We start from the raw sequence: 27,076 nt of genomic DNA on the forward strand, positions 1-27,076 counted from the left end.
CCAACCAGCAGAGTCCAACAATCTGCATAAGAAAAACATTTATGCTACTGAAAAAAAAAGAAGCGTTATAGTCTTTCTGAGCAGAAAGTGGGCTAATTGGCGGTCTGAGCGCTGGACTCAACGACTGTCTTCCGAGTCACCCGACTGCTAAGGCGGCGCTTTCCCGGGCCCCGAGTCATGTCTGCCCCCCTCTCCTCCCCTCCCCTCCTTCCCTTGTACTGCAGCAGCAACCGCAGCCCGTGTCAATCACGCACGAATCTTAAATCGTCTCTGTGCTATTATTCTACCACCCCTGTTTCATCACTGGCGGTTAGTTCGACAACGGTATTTATAGGATCGCGCGAGGCTGCTACTCACATTCTATCCCGGCTCGTGCGCTTCCTCGCGCCGCGCAGCCCAGTCTACCGGCAGCAGGAACTAAAGGGGGAGGGGGGATTACGTCGTAAGAGGAAGAGTGGAGGCCTGGCCAGTGATAATTCAGTACAAAAAAAAAAAATCTACATTCACATCCGAACCGTTAGACGCTATTACTCATAGGCATAGCTGGTGAGGGAGGGGAAAGGGAGAGGTTACCCCGTCAGGCATGCCAGTCAGTGCTAGTAGAAAGATAAAATGGTAGTGGTCCGGCGTAATGCCTTAAAGTGCGGACCATGGGACAAAAAAAAAAGGCCAACCCTTCTTCCCCCAACTCGTGCACGAATGCAGCCTGTTGGGACGCTCCTCTGATGCCAGAGCCGCACTTCTCTCGGGTTTTTTTGCTCCGGCTACAGGCTCCAAAGAGATGAGAAAGAGAGCTGATGATGTTTAGGCAGGGCTTCTAACCCACTTCTGCAGCAGGCACTTATCAGTCAAAGGACTGGATCAAAACGTTTGCTATGATCTGTTCAGGAGAGATCACGAGGAAGGAGCAGACAAGACGTCTCAGGCGGCAGAAGCAGCTTTGTAGCTGGAGATGTAGAGAAGCAATCCCTAACATTTTTTTGCACCAGGGACCGGTTTCATGCAAAACTATTTTTCCATTGGGGGGGGGATTCAAGAGCATAATATTTAATTATTATATATACAGTATAATGTAAATATAATTACATTTTATATTATGCACTTTCTATTATTATTATATTGTAATATATACGATATTTTAATACAACTCACCATAAAGCATAATCATTGGGAGCCCTGAGAATGTTTCCCTGCAACTAAATGGTCCCAACAATTCTCCTCTTTCTTTATTTTGTTTGACTAATCTGATTATACAAATTTATCATAATGTGATCTTATGAATTATGTATCTTTGATATAAAGTCACTGTATTTTAGTTTTCTTCTTATTGTGAACGGTATTGAACTGCAAAGTACTATGGTATAAAAATAAAGTGATTATTATTATTCATATCCCGATATGCACCATCTCTTTCCCGATATGCACAACAGGGCAGCGCCTGCCTCAATCACTGACAGGTGCTACTTTGAGAATCGCAGCTCCCAAGGACCTAGGCACCAGAAATGTAGGCCAGCACTTTACAGGTCTATATTTCTAGGGCCTAGGGTCCTTCCTGAATTGCGGCTAGTGTCGCTGAAGCCCGGCGCTGCCCCTAAATGCACATTTCAAGGCTTCAACGTCACTAGGCAATGCTAGGCACCATGGACCTAGGTGCTGGTCCAGGAGGCTGCCTAGCATCACCTAATATTTTGTGTTGATTAGGTTTTAATTGCTTTTTAATGGCACATCCAATTATCATGCCATTTGGAACCAATTAAACCCCTTAAGTTAGTCAATGGTAGGCACAATCTAGGCACCTGCAGGCGACTTACTTGGGCGGCTTTTTGAGAATCCGGGCCTTTGCAAATAGGTAGAGGTTATGGACAAAGGATGTGTAGAGCAGTGGAAATGAAATAGTACTATGGAGAGAGCACAAATGTGAAAGAAGAGCATGAAAAAAGTATAGGGAGAAGATGGAAGAGCTTAGCATAAATGAAGGGGGCTGGTTGTGCTAGTGATGGGGAATAGAACATGTTCCATCTAAGGCAGTGGTTCTCAACCCTGTCCTAGGGGACCTTCCAGCCAGTCGGGTTTTCAAGATATCCCTAATGAATATGCATGAGAGAGATTTGCATACCTGTCACTTCCGTTATATGCAAATCTCTCTCATGCATATTCATTAGGGATATCTTGAAAACCTGACTGGCTGGGGGGTCCCCTAGGATAGGGTTGAGAACCACTGCTCTAAGGACTAGTGGCTTATGTGGAAAAATGTCCACTGACGAAATCTGAGAACAACTGCATGCAGTGAAAGCTATCAATCAAAACTGTAATCATGACAAAGCAGCAAGATTATGAAAACTTTTTAATATTAGTCTAATACTAATCCACTGATATTATACTGTTGTTTTATATTCATAAGCATTGCCTGAAAATGTATCCACATAAATATGCAGATGCAAATTTGTGCAAGTACTCTTTCTAACCTGATTTTCAAAAGAATTTTTTAGCTCTACACATCTGTAAAAAGGACAGCTTTGCTTTGTGTCTCTTTGAATGCCAAAATAATACTAGTGATCTGGACTGGCTACTACCAAAGGCTGTGCTGACCTCATGACTAGGGTTACCAGATTTCCGGATTTACCCAGTCATGTCCTCTTTTTAGAGGACTGTCCAAGTGATCGGATGGGTTTTCAAAACCCAGACGTTTGTTCGGGTTTTGAAAACCTCATCTCTTTAGGGCCACGCCTGGAGGGCCTCTGCGCATGAATGGATGCAATGCAATGTCACACGCATGCGTGTGATGTCATCACATCCACTCATGCGCAGAGACCCTCAAGACACAGCCCTGAACAGATGAGGATTGTGTGGGGCCGGGGTGGTGGGCGGAATGGGGCGGGGCCATGCATCCTCTGTCAAAGCAGCTCTTGATTGGTGAGGCCCAGCTTTAGTACAGGAAGAGGCAGTCGGAGCATACCGCAAGTGATTTCCTTCACTCGCTGGTGCCACGGCTGCCCTCTCCTGCTTCTCCGGCTGCCCTCTCCTGTTTCCCCTGCTAAAAACCATATTTGCAGTTTTTCAACATTCGCGGGGGTTCCTGGAATGGAACGCCGTGAATATCGGGGGAGTACTGTATATCAAATTCCATTCACTTTCCCTTTCCTCAATCATCTCTTCTCCAAGCTGAAGAGCTCTAACCTTCTTAGCCTTTCCTCATATGAGAGTCATTCCATCCACTTAATATTTTGGTCACCCTTCTCTGCAGCTTTTCCATTTTCACTATATAATTTTTGTTTTCAGATTCAGTGACCAGAATTGCACAAGTTGCAATCTTACCATGGGGCAAACATCATGATATTCTTTGTTTTATTCTCTATTCCTTTCCTAATAATTCCTGATATTCTGTTTGTTTTTATTTGGGGGGCATCTGCCATACAGGGAGCAGAAGATTGCAATGCACTGTCCACAATGACACACAAATCCTTTTTCTCAGTGGTGACTTCTCATGTGAAACCTAGCATTGTATAGCTATAATTTGGCTTATTCTTTGCAATGTGTATCACTTTGCACTTGTCCACATTAAATTCCATCTGATGGCCAGTCTTCCAACCTCAAAAGGTCATCCTACAATTTCTCGCAGTCCATTTCTAGATTATTTTTAAATATGTTAAAAAGCATTTTATTTTTATACCGCAGTGCCTCGCAATTCAATGCGGTTCACAGTTGACTTTACATCAAATATACATAATTCATAAGATCACATTCTGATAAATTTGTATAATCAGATTAGTCAAACAAATAAGTTTTTAATGATCTTCTAAAAGCCTGATAAGAAGAAATCAAGATCAAACCACCAAAGCTTTTATTCCATCACCCTGCCTGAAAAGATAGAGTCCTATCAACAAATCTTTTATATATGCAACCTCTTATTGATGGGAAGGAGAACAAAGTGATACTACGTTTGAAGTGATTAGTTTCTGATAAATCAAAATGATTTATAAGATAGTTTGGAGCAAGACCAAATAATGTTTTGTAACAGTCAAACAAATTTGAAAAGTATTCTCACCGCAACCGGAAGCCAATATAACTTTCATGTGTTCAGATTTTTTCAAATTGAAAATTAAACGCACTGCTATATTTTGAATAATTCACATCCTCCTGATAATCTTCTTATAAGATCCTAAATAAATGATGTTACAATAATCTAATGGACTCAAAACTAATTATTGCACTATCAATTTAAAGGACAAAAAATCAAAATAAGATTTAATAGTACGAAGCTTCCACAATGTGGAAAACTTTTTTAAACTAAAGCATCATGTTGAGCGTCAAAGGTTAAAGTCTGATCTAAATAGACTCCTAATATTTTAATAACAGGATTGATTGGATAAAGAAGTCTCTTTAATTTTATTAGTTGGACTTGCCAGAAAAATTTTGGCACTGTACTGTTCACCCTCCTCTTATAAGAGAACTGGCCATTTAACCCAGTTTTTAATCTTTTAACCAGTTTTCACCAGTTTAATCAGTTTAACCAATTTTTTTTTTTTTTTTTAAATATGTTTATTAAAGGATCAATGCATACGAGAAAATACAAATTATGACCATACAAGGACATCATGTACAATAATCAAGGGTACAGGTAAAGAATAAACAAACATAGATAAATCCACAGCATATCATCCTCCATGCAGATCCAAATTTTGAATGAAACCCTCCCCTCCACCCCCTCCCCCCCACCCTGTGCACCCATGATCTCTAACCAGCCCTAAAAGGAACTCCAATAATCCAAATAGGTCCTATTCTTCGCCACTGGATTGGTACCACGCGGCCAACAGTGCAACAGTGGCGGGCTAATATGTCTCTGATGGCTGGGTGGGAGCGGCAGCACCGCCGGGGGGCTGCGAGTTTAACCAATTTTAACCAGAACATTGCCTTCTAGCCCATGGCTTTTTAGTTTTCTAAAAAGTTTGCATGAGGGACTCTGTCAAAAGCTTTGTAAAAATTTAGATACACTATATCAACATGCACACAGCTGGGGGGGGGGGGGGTAGAAGAAAGACAGCATTCTGGTCTGTCTCAGTATAGTACATCATATATGAGTAGGATAAGACAGTTATGCATTTACTAAGATATGTACTCTAGGATGTCTATATAAAAGAACTGTATATGATAAGTGAAGACTTCTGGAAACCCAATCTGCATTAACATGAACATCAGGGAAATGCTGGCTGTGCATTGTCTCACATAGCTTATGTGACCAGAATAACAATGTACTGAAGTCCAAAGGCACCATCAGCTATGTGAGACAATGTTAGAATTTAAATTATGACTATACAAAATAACTTGAAACTGAATAAATATCAAATTAACCATTTGAAATAGCATCTTTTCATTGCTATTAAGCATACTTTTCACACAGCCACATCTTGCAGGCTTTCAACAAAATTTTTTTTTTATACCTGCAGTTTTTGAAAGATTTGATTCTCCTCCTTTGAGAAGACTTACACTTTGGATAGATACTAAAGATGTAACCTTTCTTCTTTTGCATATAAATAGGAACTATATACTGTATTTTCCCCTGGGGAAGTGCCCATTCTGTGTTGTGCTGCCTGTCCTCATGCATCCCTCCACCGCCCAATGTTCCCTTTAAACTGTATGGGAGTCCTCTATCTACATTCCTGCCAGTGTGTGAGGGGGGTCTTCAATATCACATTTTCAATAGCAAGGGTAAGACAAGCTCACCAGAAAACCCACCTATCCCTAAGCCAATGAAGCAGCACCCCTACTGGCAGGAATGAACTTGGAGGACTCCTATAAAGCTCAGGAGGAACATTTCCCCTATCTGAGCTGTGCATCCATGGACAGAAGTGTGATGAACTACAGAGCGGGAAAGGTGCCAGAAGCTGGGCAGAAGTGGGGGATGGCATGGGGAGTTTCAGGACAGACGTCAGCAATGATGTCGTCATGCTCTGCATGGCTCTTAAGAATGTAAGCATAGAAGAATTATTTGCTGTGCATAGCTGCACTATTGCACAACTTAGAGGAACACTGGTGGGGAGGTACCGTGTTTCCCCAAAAATAAGACAGTGTCTTAAATTAGTTTTGCGTCCAAAAAATACATTAGGGCTTATTTTCGGGGGATGTCTTATTTTTTTTTTTTTCATGTACGACAATCATCTCTCCCTCTCCTACAACCCAATTCTTCCTCTTTCCTTTCCCCCCCCCCCCCATGAGCAGCATCTTTCCTCCCCTCTCACCCATCCCCTTGTGCAGCATCTTTCTATCCCTCCCATCCCCCTGTGCAGCAGAACCCCACTGACCTTCCCACTATGATGCAGCAGAGGGAAAGCCCCAGTAGGGAAGACCATGAAGCAGCCCGTTCAAAGCGCTGCTGCTTTAGGAGGCCTTGGAGCGGAGGTATGTCAGGTCTTACCGGAGTGGGGGGGGGGGTCGCTGAATTGATCAGTCCGATTTTTTCGGCAAATCAGGCAGCACTAGTGTCAGGGATGGAGTTGGGGGCTTCGGAGGTCAATCTTAACTACAGCTTATTTTTAGGGTAGGGCTTATATTAGGAGCATCTTTATAAATCATGCTAGGGCTTATTTTCAAGATAGGTTTTATTTTCGGGGAAATAGGATAGTTTGAGAAAGATAGAAAGGAGGTTAGCGCACTTGTGGGTGGATGATAAGGAAGCCATAAAGCAAGAGACCGATAAAGGAAACACACCAAGAAAAAGAAGATAGAAGGGAGAGTTGATCAGCTGTAGATCTAAAACAGGGAGAACTGGGAAATGTAGAACAGGCATTTATTAAAAATAAATAAATAAATAAAATACAAAGCCTAGTTGTACCATAGCCAATTCTGCTCTTGATAACATCAGAGACCACTTAGGTGCCTCCTTTCCTCCGAGGTTGAACCTCCAGTACTCAGAGGCTGCCAGAGCTTCAGGCACAGGCCCAAAGCACTCCCAGCAGGGAAGAGTAAAACATCACTGTAGGCTCAGTGATTCAATATGCTTTTCAAAATGTATGCGACACATTCTCGGGCTCAAAGAAAAAAAAAATACCCTTAGAGGTCATTTTACTAAGCTGCAGTAAAAATGGCCTTAGTCTATCCTTATATAGGTCTTTCCGATGCACTAAGGCCATCTTTACCGCAGCCAGAAAATGGGGATTTTCCATTTTCCCCAATTAATGGCCATTAGTGCATGAGCCCTTACCACCATCTGTTTTGTAGGGAGTAAGGCCCCGATTCTCTAACCGGTGCTGTTGGCGGCCGCTGATCGCGTTTCAATCATGCGACAGCGCCAGTTAGAGAATCATGCCTCCCGCAAAGATAGGCGCCAGAAATGTAGGCCAGTGTTTTCCAGGCCTACATTTGCGGAGCCTACCTTTGATGTGAATTACGGTGCCTAACACCACTTCCGCCACTTTGTCACACACGGCAGGCTGGATGTACACGGAACAAAGGAGAACACCTTTGGTGCAGGGGCCTGATCTTCCATCCTATGGTCTGAAAACTTTGGTATGGCCCATAAGGAAGATGACTTTGGTTTTGCTGCTAATTCCTTTCCTTGATTCCAGCTAGACCAGTCCAGAAGACTAAGGTTAAGGGCACTTACCTTCACGAATTCATGTTCTAGTTTTGTTTTGTTTTTATCTGTACAGTGGATTTGGAGTAATCCCTTACTATTCAGAGTTTCTTGTATCTTCTGCCCCCAGAAGACTAAGGTTAAGGGCACTTACCTTCACGAATTCATGTTCTAGTTTTGTTTTGTTTTTATCTGTACAGTGGATTTGGAGTAATCCCTTACTATTCAGAGTTTCTTGTATCTATTTGAGTACTGTATCTTGTATTCTCTTAACTTCAGCATGGGCAAAAAAATATACTATTACTACTAATCATTGTTTTGGGGATACAGCAAGTTCTAAAAGCATGTAAGGATTGTTCCTTAAGTATGAAAAATATAGCTGATAGATTATATTTCCTTATTTCACTCATTCCTTTTCATTGGTAGCTCAAAATGAGTTACATTCCAATACAGTACATATTCCCCTGTCCTCAGAATATATACAATCTACATTTGTACCTGAAACAATGCAGAATAAGAACATAAGAAGTTGCCTCCGCTGAGGCAGACCAGAGGTCCATCTCGCCCAGCGGTCCGCTCCCGCGGTGGCCCATCAGGCCCATTGCCTAAGCAGTGGTCCTTGACTATTTCTATAACCTATCTCTACTCCTATCCCTACATCCTACGTCAACTCTTATCTGTACCCCTCAATCTCTTTGTCCTCTAGGAACCTATCCAAACCTTCTTTGAAGCCCTGAAAAGTGCTCCTGCCAATCACAGCCTCCGGAAGCGCGTTCCATGTATCCATCACCCTCTGGGTGAAAAAGTACTTCCTAGCATTTGTTCAATTTCTCCGAGTGCCCCCTTGTACTTGTGGTTCCCCATAATTTGAAAAATCTGTCCCTGTCTACTTTTTCTATGCCCTTCAGGATCTTGAAGGTTTCTATCATGTCTCCTCTAAGTCTCCGCTTCTCCAGGGAGAACAGCCCCAACTTTTTCAGTCTGTCAGTATATGAGAGATTTTCCATACCCTTTATCAGCTTAGTTGTTCTTCTCTGGACTCCCTCAAGTACTGCCATGTCCTTCTTGAGGTACGGCGACCAGTACTGGACACAGTACTCCAGATCCGGGCGCACCATTGCGCGATAGTGTTCCTATGAGCGTCAGGAGCAGAGTGGACCATTCAGCGCGGCTTTTTGTACTAAAAACTGCAAGCGCAGTTTGATAAAAGAGGCCCACAGTCTTTTGAAAATCAGCCTAGTCTGTATTCCTCTGAAATTGCTGTTTGAGAGTATAACACACATTTCTGTACGTAAGTTTGTTAGTGGCTCCTTCAAGTGTGTATGAAGAGTACCATACTGTATTAAGTCTGAAAGAGATTGAGAATGGAACCAGAAGGCAACACAAATTCCTGAATTAAGCAGCCTGACTTTAACATCTGTGTACTTCCTGAAAAAAGTGCTGCACTAGAGCGCTTCTGCTGCAGCTCTGCAGTATTTGTTGACAAGTAACAATGATTCAGCATCTAAATCTATAATAAAGATATTATACCCTTTACAATAAAATTATATCTTCTAAACAGCACAGCATCTAGCCAGGCAAGTGTTTAAGGTACAAATTAGGGGGAGGGTAGCATATTTAAAACAAGAGACACTGATGACGAGTGACTCATCAGTTTTTCTCTGCAACTTTATCCCCAGGTAGCAAACTACTATACTGCACAAACCACATTAATGTTAAAACGATTGCTGAGGCAAAGCCAAAATGGCATTTTGACAGATCCTGCGGTGCTAAGTTTTGCTGCTGAGTCTACAATGGGCAACTGGAAAGTCATTCTCCAGAATATCCTAGATCACAGCTAATAGAAACCAGTATGACCTGGTACATAGGGGTTTCGACTGCAGCACAGGAGGCAGTAAGGTCATAAGAACATAGAAACGTGACAGCAGATAAAAGTTTGCCTGCCTCTGCTTCAAAACTCTAACCGGCTCTTCTCCAATCTACCTGTCTGAGCACCTTGAAATAGCAGTCCCCTCTCGCACACGAAACGCCTACCTGTTCACCTTTCCCTCCCTAAAAGGCTGCCTCTACAAGAGATTCCTCGATAGATCCCTAGCATTCCAAGCGGGCAAATGGAACAATTGCCTAACCGCCCTCATTTCCAATTCTCCGCCCTACCAATTGTTCAGGAAGTCATTAAAAACCTATCTCTTTGACAAATTCCTCTAACTCCCCTCCTCCTCCCCTGCCCTCGATATGCCTCCAATCTCTGAACCCTCCTACCTTGCCATGCCACTGTATGGCCTTTCATAATCGACTCTGTTTATCTAAATGGCCTGTCCTTGTTACACCTATATATTATATGCCTTATCATTGCCATGTATGTAACTTTGCTGTAAATGTACAGTCTCTTCTTCTGTTAACCGCATTGAACTTCCATGGTATTGCGGTATACAAGAATAAAGTTATTATTATTATTATTATTATTATTATAAAAGCCAAATGGCCCATCCAGTCTGCCCATCTGCAGTTACCATTATCTCTTTTTCCCTCCGAAAGATCCCACGTGCCTATCCCAGGCCCTTTTGAATTCAGACTAGAGAATGACACGGTGACAAAATTCATCACCTTTCCCGTCCCCGCAGATAACCACGGGAAATAATCCCATGTCATTTTCTAGTGTCTGTTTCAACCTCGGTCCTTCTACACCAGCATTCTTCAAAGCAAAGCTTGCGGGTCAGCGGTTGTACCCAATTATACTCAGATTGTTCCCTCTCTCCTTAAAGAATGACATGAAGATGGTTTCCCACGGTTATCCGCGGGGACGGGAACGGTGATGAATTTTGTCACCGTGTCATTATCTAATTCAGACACACAGTCTCTGTCTCTACTACCTCTTCTGGGAGACTGTTCCATGCATCTACCACCCTTTCTGTAAAAATAGAAACATAGAAACATGACAGCAGATTAAAGCCAAATGGCCCAAAGGTCCATCAAGCCCAGTATCCTGTTTCGTACACTGGCCATCCTCGGTCCCAAGTACATATTTGGAAGTGGCACTTTGGGACAAACTTCAGGGAGGTTGACCCTGGGAGCAGCCATTATCCAGCATCCCATCCGTTCCTGGATTCTAGAAATGCCGCTCAAAATTGAACAAATGCCCAGATTCTGTGCACAATTTAATTGAATAACAAACCAATTAGTGCCGATAATTGGGCACTGCTAATCACTTACTGGCAACAATTAGAATTGATGCGTGAATCGTGCTAGACGCATTCTGTAAAAGATGCTTGTGTAAATTCTAGTTTGCACATCTGAAAAGGGGGTATGGTCATGGGCATTCCAAGAATATGTGTACCTGATTGGTGCCTAATTTAGGCATGGGGCTTTAGGACTCCTTTTACAAAGCTGCGCTAGGGCTTAACACGAGGAATAGTGTGCGCTAAATTACCCCGCGCGCTAGCCGCTACTGCCTCCTTTTGAGCAGGCGTTAGATTTTCGGCTAGCGCGCGCTAATCCAGTGCGTACATTAAAAATGCTAGCGCACCCTTGTAAAAGGAGCCCTTAGTTCCATTTGGTGCAAATCCTCATGCCTAGCAATTCTATAAACAGTGCCCAACTCAAATTGCCTTTTTTTTAGACTAGTGCTTAGTGCTCACTTTTTTCAGTGTCAATTTTTTTGTGCCATATATAGAATTTTGTCCCTAATGTGTACTTGCATTATACTGCCGTCTATAGAAAACTTCCATTACAGTTAAACAACTTAGCTTGCTGTCATTCAGTTAATGCATGGTAACAAAAATTCCTTTGCAATACCTGCTCGGCAAAATGATGGTAATGCCCCCAACAGTTGATGCAGAGATTACGCAGGTAACACGTGTTAATTTTGCCAATTACTAAGAAGTAACTGCAGAATCTTACCACAGCTGCTTATTGAGGTCATGCACATGCTAATACAGTTAATATGTTATTTATCACAGGGCTTCCTGTATAAAATGGGCCTTTCTGCAAATACCACGCATTATGGTCAGACTGCATTGCTTAAATAAGCTACAATCAGAAATATCATATTGGCAAACCAGCAACATGATTAAACCCTAACAAACCACAGGCACATATAACAAAATCCAAAGACTCAAAACACCAATATGCCCCCATAACCAGCTCCAGTTTAGTATACTCGGTTTATAAATTTTCCAAGATTAACTGGTCTATCTGCTGTTGCCATGTTGAAATTTTGGGGTGGCAGAAGATTCTCCGCCTAAATTAAAAAGGGTTTATTCTATTCTAATTCCTACATCTCACAATTCTGGATGTGGCTCCAGATAGCTTGAATTCACCTACAATGACAATAAACTTGGAACATACTGTATATTTCCTGCTACTTTGGTTGCTGTCCTTGCCTGAGAGACAGAAAGATATGGTTCTGAGGTGTTATTTAGGAACAGAAATCAACAATTTTTCAATCTTCAAATTTGGGTGTTCCCTGATGTCTCCAGAGTTACATTGGAATGAAAGAAAAATTATTCATATTATGTCCTAGGGTCCTTCAGATTGGGGCCTGTTTCTTATTCAGATTTCCTTGTAAATATGTTATTTGGCATAATTGTGTTAAATATATATTTTCTGAACCCTCAAAGCTGACAATGTTTTTGAGTGATAAAACTACTGCTGCTTCTTCTGAGGAGCCTGTTCAGATGTCTTCAGACATGTGGAGGGGCATAATCAAAGATGTGCCTAAGTCTGAGTTTGGACGTTTTGTGCAGGACTTCCACAAACCCAGCGCAGGAAAAATATCCATTTTCAAAGCTGCCAAAAGTCTATCTTTTATTTTTGAAAATGAGCTAGGTATAAGTTTTGGTCCTTAGGACATTTACCTTTTTAACCCATTTTCAAAAATAAAAACATCCACGCAAAAAAACGTACAAAAGCAAGTTTTGTAGATGTACCCATCAACTACCTTGTCTGATCACGGCAGTAGGAATCCACATCAGCTGAGCCAATTTCGGGGATTCCTGGCAGCTCAACTGATGGGGATTCCCCCCTGCCAGGAACAGCTGAGTTGCGGACCTCCCCCTAACATCCCCCACATCCTCCCAACATCCCGGACCTCCCCCCATATGGCCTGACATCTTTGCCCACCCCCACATCCCCCCAACATTCATGGGTCCCCCTCTCACATCCCCAGAAACTGCCTGTACCTTCGGAAGATCAAACACAGGAGGGAAGCTCACTCCTTCCTGCCTACAGGGCCCGCGTGCTACAAAAGACAGGGCTTCCCCATCCCAATGCATCTTAGGATGCAGTGGGAAGGTCAAAAGGCCCCAATTGGCTCAAAATCGCCAGCTTTCTCTTCAGTGACAGTGAAGCTGGAAGATTCGAGATACTTTGCTGAGAGCACATGAGGTGTTGATACACTGTTGATGTTCAAATACCATCTGTCACTCTGCAAAGTATGACACATTGATTAAAAGACTCCTGATGCAGGCAATTTGAGCCGAAACATGTGTGTGTTGAGTCATTCAATTAATAAAAGCAGAGTTTGAAATAAATCAGTACATCTTTATCCTTGGACATCTCCACTGTTTGTTTAGTATTGACTCGTGGAGGTGATTCTCCTGTTTCTTACGATACTGACTTGGATGTCCATATTCTGAGTTGGACATCTTTTCTAAAATGCTCCTCTTACTTACTATGACCTACAATCTGAATTAAGTTGTGCTTGAAGTCAGCCTTAATGTGATGCTATTTCTTTATTTTTTATTTCATTTTTTTAACTCTCCTTTAAGTTCAAACAATTTTTAAAAGATGTTTCACCTCCTTATCAGTGGACATTAAAATTCTCTTATATAATTTTTTTTGTTATTATGTTCTAATGTACAGTGTATATTAATACTTCTCTTCAACTGGTATACTTGTAATTGTTATTTGAATTTTTTTTTTTTAATTAAGTTTTTGGCTGACTATTCAAAATTCATCATACACTAATATCTGGCCATGAGAAATACTGGTTTATGAGCCCTTTCTTGAAAGAGCTGAAAGAAAAACAGAGGGCTCCTTTTACAAATGTGCGCTAGCGTTTTTAGTGCATGCACCGGATTAGCATGCGCTATAGTGCGTGCTACCTAAAAAACTACCACCTGCTCAAGAGGAGGCGGTAGCGGTTAGCGCACGCTATTACGTGCGTTAAGGCCCTAACGCACCTTTGTAAAAGGAGCCCAGAATCTAAATAACTGTGGCTAGTGAATACTTTGATTCTTTTTGGTTTGGTTGGATTTTTTTAAATTGAATATAGAGAATGACACGGGGAAAAAATCTGACCCCGTCACCGCCCCGTCCCCGGCCCACCATCCTCTGCACCGCCCCGTCACTGCCGTTCCCTTCACCGCCCCATCACCGCCATCCCTTTCACCGCCCCGTCACCGCCACTGCCATCCCATTCACCGCCCAGTCACCTTCCCCGCTGCATCCATATAAGCCTTAGTACTGTAATATTTAGCTTATTCCTTTCTTATAAATCAAAGTTCCTGCTGCTGAACTAGAGAAAGAGATGTTCAGCTGGCAGGGCTTTGTTTATAAATTTTTATCAACACAACTAATATACTACTTTATCCTAAAGCAAAAAATAATTAAATAAATAGAATTTTTTTTTTCTTCCTTTGTTGTCTGGTTTCTGCTTTCCACATCTTCTCATTCAATTCCTTCCATCCACTGTGTGTCTTCTCTCTGCGTCTTCCATTTGCTGTTACTGTGCCTCTCCCTTCCCCCCCCCCCCATTGGTCTAGTACCCATCTTCTTCCCTCCGCTCCCCTATAGTCTGGCATCTGTCTTCTTCCCACTCTGTCTTCCACATTTCCCTTCAGGGTCTGTTCCTCTCCACCTTCCTTCAATGTCTGTTCTATTCCTTTCCACCACCACCCTTCCCTCCCTCCTTTACCATCTGTTCTTTTCTACCACCCTTCAGCTCCTCTCGAATGGCCCATCTATCTACCTTCCTCCCTCTTATTTTCGTGGCACGTTACAATGTAATTTGTGCAAGCCACTGGAGCCGGCGAGCTCGGTCCCTGTCCCATCCCCACAAACCATCTCGCTTCTGTGCTCCTATTTTCCCCATTTCTAATATCTCCCCTATGTATCTGCCATTGCCCCCCCCCCCGTGTCCATATTCCATCCCCATGGCATATCCCCTTTATGTCTCTGTTCCTATGCCCCATGCACATAATTTCCCCTCTTTCTGTTACCTTCCTGTGTCCAGATTTCCCCCATCTTCCTCTTCCATACCAGTGTGTCTCTTCTTTTCAACCCCATCTAGCTTTCCCCCCCCCCCCCCTGCTTCTAGTATCTGGCTCACCTGCCTGTCCTTCCCTTTCTTTCCTGCTGTGGGTTTTTCTTTCCGTCTTCATCCCCTTGGCCCAGAATCCTTTTCCCTTTCACTCCCTCCTTCCAGTTTGAGCCGGGAACACCCGCAGCTCCCACCCGCCTATCCAATCGATCCTAGTGTTTAGCCAGCTCTCTCCCTTCTCCTCACCTTAGTTTGCAGGCTTTCTTTTTCGGCGACCTGCACGCTTTCCCAAAGAGTCGCGCACGCGTGGCTGCTCAGTGTTCAATCTTCTGCTCTGCTGCAACTTCCTATTTCCGGTTGCGTCAGAGCAGAAGATTGAACACTGAGCAGCCGTGGGTGCGCGGCTCTTTGATAGCGTGCGGGTCGCCAAAAAAGAAAGCCTACAAACTAAGGTGAGGAGAAGGGAGAGAGCTGGCTAAACACTAGGATCGATTGGGCAGGCGGGTGAGGGCTGTGGGGACCGCGCGATCCTTGATGCCTCACTGCGGAGACAAGACCATTCACTGCTCCACAGGGCAGTGAATGGCCTTGTCCCCGTCCCCGCAGCGACTGCTATTTTTCCTTCCCCGTTTCAGCAGGTTACCCGCGGCTAAATGTGGCTAGCCGCGGGTAACCGCCACTGTCATTCTCTAATTGAATCATATTATTTATGGCTCAACAAGAAACTTATTCTATCTTACTTTATCACTGGTCAAAAGGCCCATTAGAAAATGATGGAATCTAGAGCATGACCAGCTTCAACTTCTAGGCTACTGGAGTGATCTTCTCTCCTCCCCCCACTAACTTACCCATGTTGCTCTATGCCAGCACCATACCGTATATATTTGAATATAAACCAAGATTTTTGGGCCAAAAAAAGGGCCCAAAATAGGGATCTTGGCTTATCTTCGGGGTCATCGCCCACCTTCCCCCCTCCCGGACTTCTTGCAAGTCATTCAACGAGCGGCTCAGCGGGCAGGAGCAAGGATAGCTCACTCATGCCCGGTACACCGCTGGGCCACGAGAACTCGAGGCAGCTATTCAGAGAGGGGCTGAGCACGGGGTAGGAGCATGGAAAACTCACTCCTGCCTGGTACACCACTGGACCACCAGGGATTCAAAAAGGTACGCGGGGGAGGCAAAAAAATTGACAGAATTGGCCGGGACAGGAGATGGAAGTGATCCTTCCTGTTCCAGCCCACCAGGTCATACGGCAAGCCCTGTGAAGGCCTGCAGGACATCAGGAGAGAGGGGGGACAGAGGGGAGCTGGGTGCAGAGCCTGGCAGGGAGGGGGGATAGGGGGGAGAGCCTGACAGGGCAGTGAGGGAGGGGGGCTGGGTGCAGAGCTTGGCAGGGAGTGAGAGGGGTTGAGTGCAGAGTTTGGTAGGGGAGGGAGGAGGCAGGGCACATGAATATTAACATCCGCCCCACGGGTCTTATATTCAAGTCAACCTTTTTTCCTCCTCATCTTATACTCTGATAGACTTATATTCGAGTATATATGGTATGTGGGCTGCTGGGGTTTGAATTTCATGCAAGCTATTAGCACAGTACTGCAGCCCAACTGTTTCCCTTAGCCTGAGTGACAGTCTTCCCACAGGCTACACAGTGGAATACAAAGGTTAGGTAGCTTCACTGGTTTCCAGAGTTTGGAAGCATGTAGCATTCTGCTGTGCATGTACAGCATGGGTTGGTGGAAGTGAATAACTAGACCTTCACAATGCAACTGGCTTTAATATATAGATTATGATGTTTCATCACTGCCTGTCATATCATGATGCTTACGGTAATTATCCCATAAAGAATGTTGATTGGACTCCGAATTCTAATTCATTGCCATGCATCAACTATTTGTGGCTTTTGTTTTGCCTAGAGAAAGAGTGACAGAGGCAGATCAGCAGAACAGAACCATAAGAATATTTATTTGACCTATATTTAAAATTAGAAACATTAATCCATGATAACAATACAAATGAGTCAGAGAAATTCCATATCAGTTAAATAGACAAGCCAAACTGTGCTCAATCCTAAATCATAAGTCTGGCTTAACTCCCTATCAGTATTAAGAAAACAAAAGGAGACCTAAATTAGAATATATTTTATAAATCTCTTGCAATTCCATGTTATGTCCTTGGCCTAAGCATGATGGGCTTTATGATGATTCCTGCACTGCCCAACATAACAGGAGAAACCACCTTCTCAGGGAAGACAATAGAAAGAAGACCGTAAAGGCCACCAATGGCGCTACAATGCTTTAATTCTTCAAATAAAAGACTCAACATGAACGTGTTTCAGCCCAATGGCCTGCATCAAGAGTCTTGGTGCAAAGGTTAGTGCAAATAGTTCAACTGCTATGGATACTGCCTTGTTGTAGAAAAACACCAAATTTATGCCTTAGTCGTTGTCCACGATTATTATTTGCACCCAAGTGAAAGTTATATAGAAAGAGTGTATATAACTCCTAAGTGCAAATAATCTACTACTAATATTATTTCTATAGCACTACCAGACACACGCATACACAGAGACACAAAGAAGAAAAAAACAGTCCCTGCTTGAAAGAGCTTACAATCTAAACAGCCAAGACAAACAGGCAGTCATGGATACAGTTAAGGGGAATGGTTAATCAGCTAGCTGGGTTGGAGGGCAGAGGGGAGTACAAGACAATCAAGCTATTGTGACATCACTGATGAGGCTGGCTCTTAGGCATTGGTGGAATCAGGCATTATGACATCACAATCTCAGCTCTGCTTCTCAAAGACTGAAACTCTTCACACTACTAGTGCTACTACTGTATTATTAATTATTTCTATAGCGCTACCAGACGTACGCAGCACTGTACAGAGTCACAAAGAAGACAGTCCCTGCTTGAAAGAGCAGGCAAGACAGACAAAGAGGATGTCATGGATTCAGTTAAGGGAAACAGTTAATCTGCTGGCTGGGTTGGTGGGCAGTGGGGAGTAGGATTATGGATTGAAGGCTATATCAAAAAGGTGGGTTTTCAGTCTGCTTTTAAACAAGGGAAGGGGCAATAGATTTGGTATTTTTCTACAACAAGGCAATATCCATAGTAGTTGAACCATTTTCTCTAACATTTGCATCAAGACTCCATTGGGCCAAAACACGTTCATTTTGAGTCTTTTATTTTAAGAATTAAAGCATTTTAGCACCACTGGTCCCTTCACTGTCTTCCTTCCAGTTCCTGCACTGTTAACATATTGCTTGAGCATGTTACCGACCAGCTAATAGGCTTAATTCTCAGAACCCAGTATGATGAAATAAATGTTCCATGCTTGAGCACTATACTTTTTCTTAACCACAGCTGTGAATCATAATGTGAAGAATGAAGGATATACACTTAGATGAGAAAAATGATAAAATAAATACAATTGTTATTCTATGGCAAATAAGGGCAAACTCCTAAGACTGTTCAGTTCTATGTCAAGGGTAGAAAACCATGGCCAAATTTAGATTTTGCCACAAACAGGAAGGCAAACTTTATTGCACTATGGGAGAAGGAAGAAAGGGAGTGACCATGTTTTCAACTATCTTTATTTGGGGAAAATGTAATCTGAATTTAATTAACTGGTAGTGATGAAAATGGCCAATAAGTCCATTGTCTCTTTCTCCATGTTTCCATTATACATCTGATCAGCAATCTGATTGCAACAAAAAGCTTAACTGGAATGTTATAATGTCCCACAGAGAAGTTAGAGGCTGAAGCCAAACCACAATTTCTTAGTTTTAAAAAGCAGGATGGAAAATTACTAGCATGACTAACTGCTGTAGCAATCACTTTCCTTGTTTGCAAGAAGCTAGTGTTCTTATACGAAAGAAGTTACCCATGATTAAAAATCTAGGAGAAAAGAGCAGAAAAGTAGAAAAAAAAAAAAGACCATACCTGATAGCGCCTTTTGCATGCATTCTTTTTCTTCCTGGATCTGTGCTTACTAAAAAGATACGGCAGCCGTGGAAGTCATAGAAACTTAACTTTCATTTCATCTTGTAGTATTGGTCACTGTGTTTTCTTATCCGTATATCAACATCAGAGTTCAGTTCTACCAACTTAGTTACAAAAATAACTCTCACTCTTTATTCACCATGGTTTATGGAAAACATAACTGTATCCTGATTCATGCAGCGTAATTTCCCTCTACTGCTCCTCATCTTTTTTGCTTATCTATCATTGCTGTCCAGAACAAAAAAAAGTATGTTGTCTTCGCATTCCAAAAACAAAGCTTGAGCAAAACTAAAAAGTAAACAAAATGGTATTCAGTCAGTCAGGAGCTCTGATTCGGTCTCACATTTTGTTCTTTCACTCTTTCCTTTGGCTTCTTTGCTCTGCTGGCAATAAAAAAGATTTTAATGTTCCCCTGTTTCCGCTTTCAAAGCAAAGCTGGATGTGTTCCTTTACTCTGCTGTCCTTTTTGCATCTGCTTCCCCAATGCACTGGTAGTGCCTCACTTCTAACAGAGAAAAAGAAATCAAAGAGTAAGGAGACAAAAGAAAGCAGCAAACTGTGCACAGGAAAGTGATTTCCTCTAAATGCGTAACAGCAGTTCCTGGCTTGAATCTAGCTGTGTTTCTAATTATAAATGACTGTGTGCGTTACAATAATAACACCATCTAATGTGCTGGGAGCTCTCACACTATCTCCAGCTATGCAGGATAAGCACACACTCCTATATAATGTTCAGTTTTACATACAAATACATGTTTTCAAATATAGGATAGTAACAGTTCACATTTGCTGCAGGAAACAATTACATACTGTTCTGTTTACATATCTCCTCTGAGATGTCTACGCAGCATATATCTGGCTTACATTTCATAAAACTTAGGGCAAAATATGTTGTCCGATATTCATATCATACACCTTATTTACTTTGGATCCTGTTTTTCACTGGTAGCTAAAGGTGAGTTGCATACAAGTACAGTATATCCTGTCCCTAGAACAATCTCTCTCAAACTATGTGCTCCGGCATAGTGGTGTGCCCTAGAGATTCCGGGTGTGTCCCGAGAGATTCCAGAAGTTTATTTTATTTTTTAAAATTCCATTCATAAGTATACACTAGAATAGATGACATGTATTTTGTGTATGCAAGAGTCTGTTATAAGTGTACGCAAGAGTGTTATAAGCATCTGTGTGCATAAAGATACAATTGCCCAGACAAGCATCATTCTTTGATGTGATTGGTCCTTGAAACCTAAGAGCAAGTAATTTTAGTTTTAGTTTTTAAGCAGTAGTTAATCTAACATGAGCAACAAAGCAATCAAGATTTTGTTAACGTTTGGATCTTCTTATCTTTGCAAACTTAGGGCTCCTTTTACTAAGGTGTGCTAGCCTTTTTAGCGCACGCAGGAAATTACCGCTCGCTACGCGGCTAGAACTAACACCAGCTCAATGCTGGCGTTAAGGTCTAGCGTGCGCTATTCCGCCTTAACGCAGCTTAGTAAAAGGAGCCCTTAGACTTTCAGCTCTGACAGAAATTAAATCGAAAAAAGAGAATGATTGCAGATGGCGTATGATGAAATGTGTGTTTGCTTGTCGACTATCAAACCATGTTTTGAGTTAATTTACACTCAAAAACAGCACACCCATTGATTAGCAATTTTATTCTATTTACTTTAGTTTCATCATTGTTACAAATACCCACACATAGCTTAAAAAACTTTAAATAAATAACTGATTTAATTTTTTGTTGATTTTGCAATTTTATAATTTCAATTATAATGTGCCGCAAAATAATTGCTCTGTTTAGTGTGCCAGAGCTAAAAAAAAGTTTGAGAGATACTGCCCTAGAGAGATTATAATCTAAATTTCAACTGATGCAATGGAGGATGAAGTGACTTACCCAAGGTAAACAGGATTTGTTAAGTCAAAAAAAGAGTACACATGACTCCAGCCCCACCTAAACTCAAACCCCACCCACAGTACCCTGCCTCGCCTTTGCCTCCCACTAGGTCATAGGAAACTGATATCTATCTATATATCTATCTATCTATCTATCTATCTATCTATCTATCTATATATATATCTATCTATATATATATATATATATATATATATACAGTATATCTATATTTTTATTTTATTTTTTAAGCTGGAAGGCAAGAGATTGAATGACCTCAAGTATTGGAGTTTTCTGCAGATGAGGACAGAGCTTGCAGGGACGGAAAGTGGTGGAGATAGATCCCACGGGGATGGGGACAAATTTGTCCCCATGTCATTCTCTAGGAGAGAGTCTTTTTGGCCAATGCTGCTTTTGAATTTACACTAATTTACAATGTGGGATGTATAGTCCTGGATTTACAGTGTGGGATTTACACTAATTTACAGTGTGGGATGTATAGTCCTGGATTTTATCCACTGAAATCTATGCTGCAAGTCCCATGATAGGCTTGACAGCCAGCCAGGACTAGTCTTACATTTCCCATTTGGACCTGGGTAACTCTATGCAGGCAGTGGCCCTTTGAAGTCATAATATTATAGTCATTTTGATGTTTTCTTGTACTAGTTTTAGAATTCTGCACACAAAATTATCCCAAGGTTAGGGATGGGATTTAGTTTCCTGGAGGAAACAGAATTACAAAAGCTTAATTACCCGATGGACGAGCCAAATTATAATTTAATGCAGTGCCCAGATGCCGCCGCTCCCTCTTTCTATTGTTTACTGGACTAGGACGGGATTGTGGGGAAACAAGGCAAAAGGACTGCCCGCAGAGTATACTTACTTGCCTGTATGATACTGAGCCAGACTGAACTCAAACCGTCTCTACTGTGCATTTTCTTTATCGATCGAGCATCCCCCACCACGTTCCCACCCTAGCTATAACTTAGCATGCGTCGCACTTTGTGTACGTCATCAGTAGCGCCATGCAAGCCAAAATTGATTGAAAAGCAGAAGTTGTACCACGACTGGGGGAGGGCAAGTGGAGCAAGGCGAAGGCTGAGGGGAGAGGGAGATGCTGATAAATGGTTAGCATTACCGATCACGCTGCACATACCTGATGGTTTCAGCTAAAGTGGATTATAAATCTGGTATACATTTATTTTTTTAATCACTGTAATCCAGTTCTGTTCATTTAATCAGTTTTCATTTTCCCTGCCTAGACATCCAATTTCTGTTATAACGGCGTTGTTTTGTACTTAGTACTAATTCTCTGAAATAGTTAACTGCCTTAAAAGAAAGAGAGCGAGGAAAAAAATCATGTTGGCCACAGTGTTGCGCGATGCCACTGAAACACTCAGGAAGAATAAAGCTACATACTACACAGGATAAAAGTTGCTGTATCTACACATCTTTCCTGCCCTCCTGCCAGAATGGAACAGAAAACTCAAATTTACCGCTAATGCTCACTATAATTACTTGCAGTGTGGTGAAGAGAACTTCCTTCTAGAGTTCATAAGATGTAATGTGTAGATCAGTGTTTCTCAAATTCTTCAAGCCAAGTACCCCCTAAGTCTAACATTCCCAAAGGTTTTCAAAGAGGTCAAGGCAGATGACTTTAAAATATGCAATGTCACCTCAGTAACAACTATAGAAAAATAGACAAATATAGTGCAAAATATGGACAGCAGATATAAATTCTCAAAACAGACACATTTTGATCACTAAATTGAAAATAAAATAATTTTTCCTACCTTTGTTGTCTGGTGATTTCATGAGTTTCTGGTTGCACTTCCTTCTGACTGTGCATCCAATATTTATTTATTTTTGCCTCCTGCTTGCTTCATCTCTGTACCTCATTCCCTTCCCCAACCAACATCTCTCTCTCTCTCTGTCCCTCCATGAGTCCAACTTTTCTTCCTCTCTCCTCCACCCCTATTGGCAACATGTCTCTCTCTCTCTCTCTCTCTCTCTCACATACACTGTCCTTCTGTCTTGAGAGATCCAGGCAAATCTCCCACCCCCTCTACTGCCACATCCAACATTTCTCTCTCTCTCATCCTCTGGAGCATTTGCAGCATTTTTCACCACTGCCCACCAGCCCCATGCTCATTTCTCCTTCTATCACCCCTTACAATACCACATAGTAACATAGTAGATGACAGCAGATAAAGACCTGAATGGTCCATCCAGTCTGCCCAACCTGATTCAATTTAAATTTTAAATTTTTTTTCTTAGCTATTTCTGGGCAAGAATCCAAAGCTCTACCCGGTACTGTGCTTGGGTTCCAACTGCCGAAATCTCTGTTAAAACCTACTCCAGCCCATCTACACCCTCCCAGCCACTAAAGCCCTCCCCAGCCCATCCCCCACCAAACGGCCATACACAGACACAGACTGTGCAAGTCTGCCCAGTACTGGCCTTAGTTCAATATTTAATATTATTTTCTGATTCTAAATCCTCTGTGTTCATCCCACGCTTCTTTGAACTCAGTTACAGTTTTACTCTCCACCACTTCTCTCGGGAGCGCATTCCAGGCTCTCCATCACTATGTCCAATATTCCTCCACCTTGCATCCCCTTCAATCTGTCCCTCTGTTCCCTCTCCACCACCATATCCAACATTTCTACCTTTCATCCTTCTTTCCCCCATGCATATATGCCTCTCTCTCTCTGCCTAATTTTCTTTTTTCTTCCTTTTCCCATGTGCACCATGTCTTTCCCTCTCACTTTTCACGTATATCCAACAATTCTCTTTTCCTATTCCCTCACCCACCAGCAGCACCTCTCTTTCCCTCCCTTCATAACCCCCAGCCAGTGCAGCATCTACTTGCTTGACAGAGCTGCCTTACTTATTGCACTTCAAGCTTTTATTACCAGCCATCTAGATTACTGTAATTCTCATCATAATAGAATTTATCATCTTGCCCTCAGGAGAATGCAACTTATTCAAATACCGTCATCAGACTATTATATCATTTAAAATATAATAATCAAATTTCCCTTCTCTTTAAGGAAGATCATTTATTACCAATAGCCTATAGAGTCAGATATAAAACCCTCATCTTTGCTTTCAAGGCAATGCACACTGGCCTACCAGCACATTTATTTAATGCACTTATGCACTCTCTCACATAATCATTGTTACATTTCTGTTATTTTCCAAAATAAAGTACAGATATTGAAGGTTCATTTAATAAAATACTGCTAGATTTTTTTGCATAAAATCTCTTTTTATTAATGTATCATTGCTCAGTGTGAAAACAAAGTTATAGCTATGATACCAAGAAATTTGCTCCACTAAGCAAAACTAATAGCAAATTTTAAGAAAAACTGCACTTTATGACGGGTGGCTTTGAGTGACCTCACGATGGGCTTTAAAAAAATGATTTCCTTGTCAAGCACAATCAAATTCATGGAAAAACTTCAATTTGCACAGTTTTTCCAGCTGTAGGTTTTTCTGGACAACCCTATCCCACAGTTTCCAGAAAAGAGACTGTTTCTTCCATTCTGGCTGACAGGGTGGAAGGAGGGAAAACCAGAGCTATGTAAATTTCAGCCCAGGGAAAAATTTCTTGTCTTTGGTTCAGATCTCTGGCAACTGCACCTTTATGCAAGGAAACCAGGGTTTTGACTAAGGGCTCCTTTTACAAAGCCACGCTAGGGCACTAAAATGCCGCACACGCTAGCCACTACCGCCTCCTTTTGAGCGGACGGTAGATTTCCGGCTAGCGCACACTATAGCGCGTGCTAATCCGGTATGTGCGATAAAACCGCTAGCGCAGCTTTGTAAAAGGAGCCCTTAGAATCCCTGGCCATTCCCTTAACACTCATGTGAGGAGACTAAAGAAACTAAGCAGCAGCAGTTTAGTTTCTGACCCTGAATGGAAGGAGTTAGAAGCAAAAACGGGAAGACCCAATGTTCCACAGAAAAAGGAGCAATCCAACAACAAAACAAACTGTGGACGAAACACAATGGTCTTGACCTTCCTTTATTTCTTCAGTCAATGTTAAGAAAAATATCTACATCAACCGTATTAAAAATTAACGGACCCGACACGGACCGTGTTTCGGTTAACAAAGCCTTTCTCAAGGGTCTGGTCATTAAATAATACGCAGGTACTGTGGAATTGGTTTCCAAATCACAAATGCCGCGTGTAGAAAGAAGCCGGGCTGGCTGCTAGTACACAGAAACTCCTCTCACAGCCCTTTTAGAAGATGGCTATGCTGGAGGCAGGAGCAAATTAGCATTGCTTCTGTCTCCCAAACTTTAGAGATTGGTGTTGAAGGGTCTGGGGAGGCCATTTGGGTTATCAGGGACTTTATTGTGGGGTCAGATGGTCCAGTGGCTTTCTTGAGCCACCAGAGACCTTTTGTGTGGAATTGCGGAGTTGGGGCTGGTGGGTCGGAAACAGACTTGGCCTACAAAGGATGTTGGGTGGCCCAGAAGAAGAGTAAAAACATTGCACTAAATTTTAGCACATTTGTTTACATCAGGAATCAATTTGTTCTTTTGCATCTTGCATACCCACTGTTCTGCCCTCTGGTGCAATGGTTTTGTCACTGATTTTCCTTACTCCACTGGGGAGAAAATTAGGAGTAAACCACTGTACTGAAGAACAGCACAGCTTACTGCATCAGAGCCTATATTTGAGATAAACTAAGAAAAAACAAAGGCTTGCCTCATCCTCTAAAAAAAGGTTATTACAAATGTGATCTATTTACGATGCAGAATTTTAATCATTACTGCATCTCTAGTGTCAATCTTCATAACTTCATATCATGCCACCCAAAATTGTTGCACTACCTGATCCAAGGAATCCCAGATTTTATAATTAAATAACATACTGGGTTTACTGCATATAGAAAGTCTCTCTCAGTATCCCTTTAAAGCCTTGCTATGAGTATATATGCCCTTCTCAATGTCAGAATGAAAGAGAATACACTGCTAGAAAGAAAACATCCATTAATGAAAAAGTTGACTTCATCTCCCTGTAATGCAAGTGCTCATGAAAGTAACGCATGCAGGCTTTTGCAGCAGAAAGTATGAATTGCAACATCTGTATTCACACATCTTAATTTTCATTAGTTCAGCATAACAAAAAAAAAACCCATAGTGGGATGCTTTATTTCTAAATAATCTATATTAATGCATTTGCTGATTTCTAAATGTAAAAGTGAAGAAAGGGCTGATCATTTGCCTTTCAGTGCATTACAAGGAACTCCCTAAGTGACTTTGCTGTTTTAATGACTCAGTCACTTCTCTAGGGCTGTGCTAATACATCTGAGAATTAAGAGATTTTCTATAATATGTTACAAATAAATTAAAGTGAAAGATAAAGGTAACTGAACATTTAGCATTTAATTCTTGCTTTGACTTACTTTGGCTTCTAATCCATAAGCTTAAATACATCACCTCCTGCACGCACGTGTTGTTTCTGAATTCTGAATTCTGCATAGGTTATACACATTTGGGCATGAATCACAGATCTGGGCATAAACTAACTAATTAGATGCTAGCAAGCAACAATTGGGGTTAACAAACACTTCATGGCAATAATTAGGAGTTATTGCAGATCTGTCCTACACCTTGTTCTATAACATGTGCATCTAAATTTTATAGAGTGCAACTTTAAAGAGAGGGTGTCCATGGGAGGGGAATGAGCGAGTCAGGGGTGTTCCCAGACTTTAGGCCTGATGTTATTAAATAATATGATTTATGTGCCTGCCATTGGTTGGGATAATGCCTTGAAAAAGCTCCAGTGAAACATGTCGGCGGGCCTGAGTATCCCGATGGTTAAGACCACATGAAAAAGCTAAGCACTCGTAGAGTTTTAAGTACTAGTAATCTTCAAGATAAAATGAGTTGAGATTTAATTGTTGCACTTTGCACTTTAAAATAAAAATTATTTATTAAAATGAAATTATGAAGTTGGATAGCTAGAGAAAAGTATATGTAGAACCTGTGACGAACCTGCATGTCAAGCAGTGACTGCATGGAGCCTGGAGTGGTGGTCCGAGGTTTTTATGAAAAATATATCTGCTTAAATTTGTGCGTAATCACTAACGGTGTACTACTAAGAGGTGAATATTGGTTGGGTGCCAGCATGTACACCATCTTTTGGCAAACATAAAGGCTTGTGCCCCAAGTTAGGCACAAAGACCCAGATTCTCTATAGGGCTCCGATATCGGCAGCTGCCTAAAAAGTGGTTGCCAATCGCGTGTCACATATAGAGAATTGCACCTCCACAAAAGACACAGTAGATGCTAGAAATGTAGGCCAGGGTTTTCCGGGCCTACATTTCCGGTGCCTG

The 27,076-nt window shown here is 41.9% G+C and overlaps 1 protein-coding gene across 2 annotated transcripts in view; it reads right to left on the reverse strand.

The window, feature by feature from the left end:
- The window catches only part of SACS (sacsin molecular chaperone), a 133,225-nt gene that overhangs the window by 96,849 nt on the left and 9,300 nt on the right, over nucleotides 1–27,076 (reverse strand). The window contains exons 1-2 of one of the 2 annotated variants that reach the window (XM_033948684.1): nucleotides 21,607–21,667; nucleotides 18,773–19,337 (exon numbers count right to left, since the gene is read on the reverse strand). In XM_033948684.1, the coding sequence (XP_033804575.1) occupies nucleotides 18,773–18,795 (23 nt within the window). In that variant the 5' untranslated portion in view covers nucleotides 18,796–19,337; nucleotides 21,607–21,667. Of the gene's footprint in view, nucleotides 1–18,772; nucleotides 19,338–21,606; nucleotides 21,668–27,076 lie in introns of those variants that run through there. The other variant, XM_033948683.1, reaches the window with a different exon arrangement.

Source organism: Geotrypetes seraphini, chromosome 6 (assembly GCF_902459505.1).
Source record: "Geotrypetes seraphini chromosome 6, aGeoSer1.1, whole genome shotgun sequence".
NCBI classification, from domain to species: Eukaryota; Metazoa; Chordata; class Amphibia; order Gymnophiona; family Dermophiidae; genus Geotrypetes; species Geotrypetes seraphini.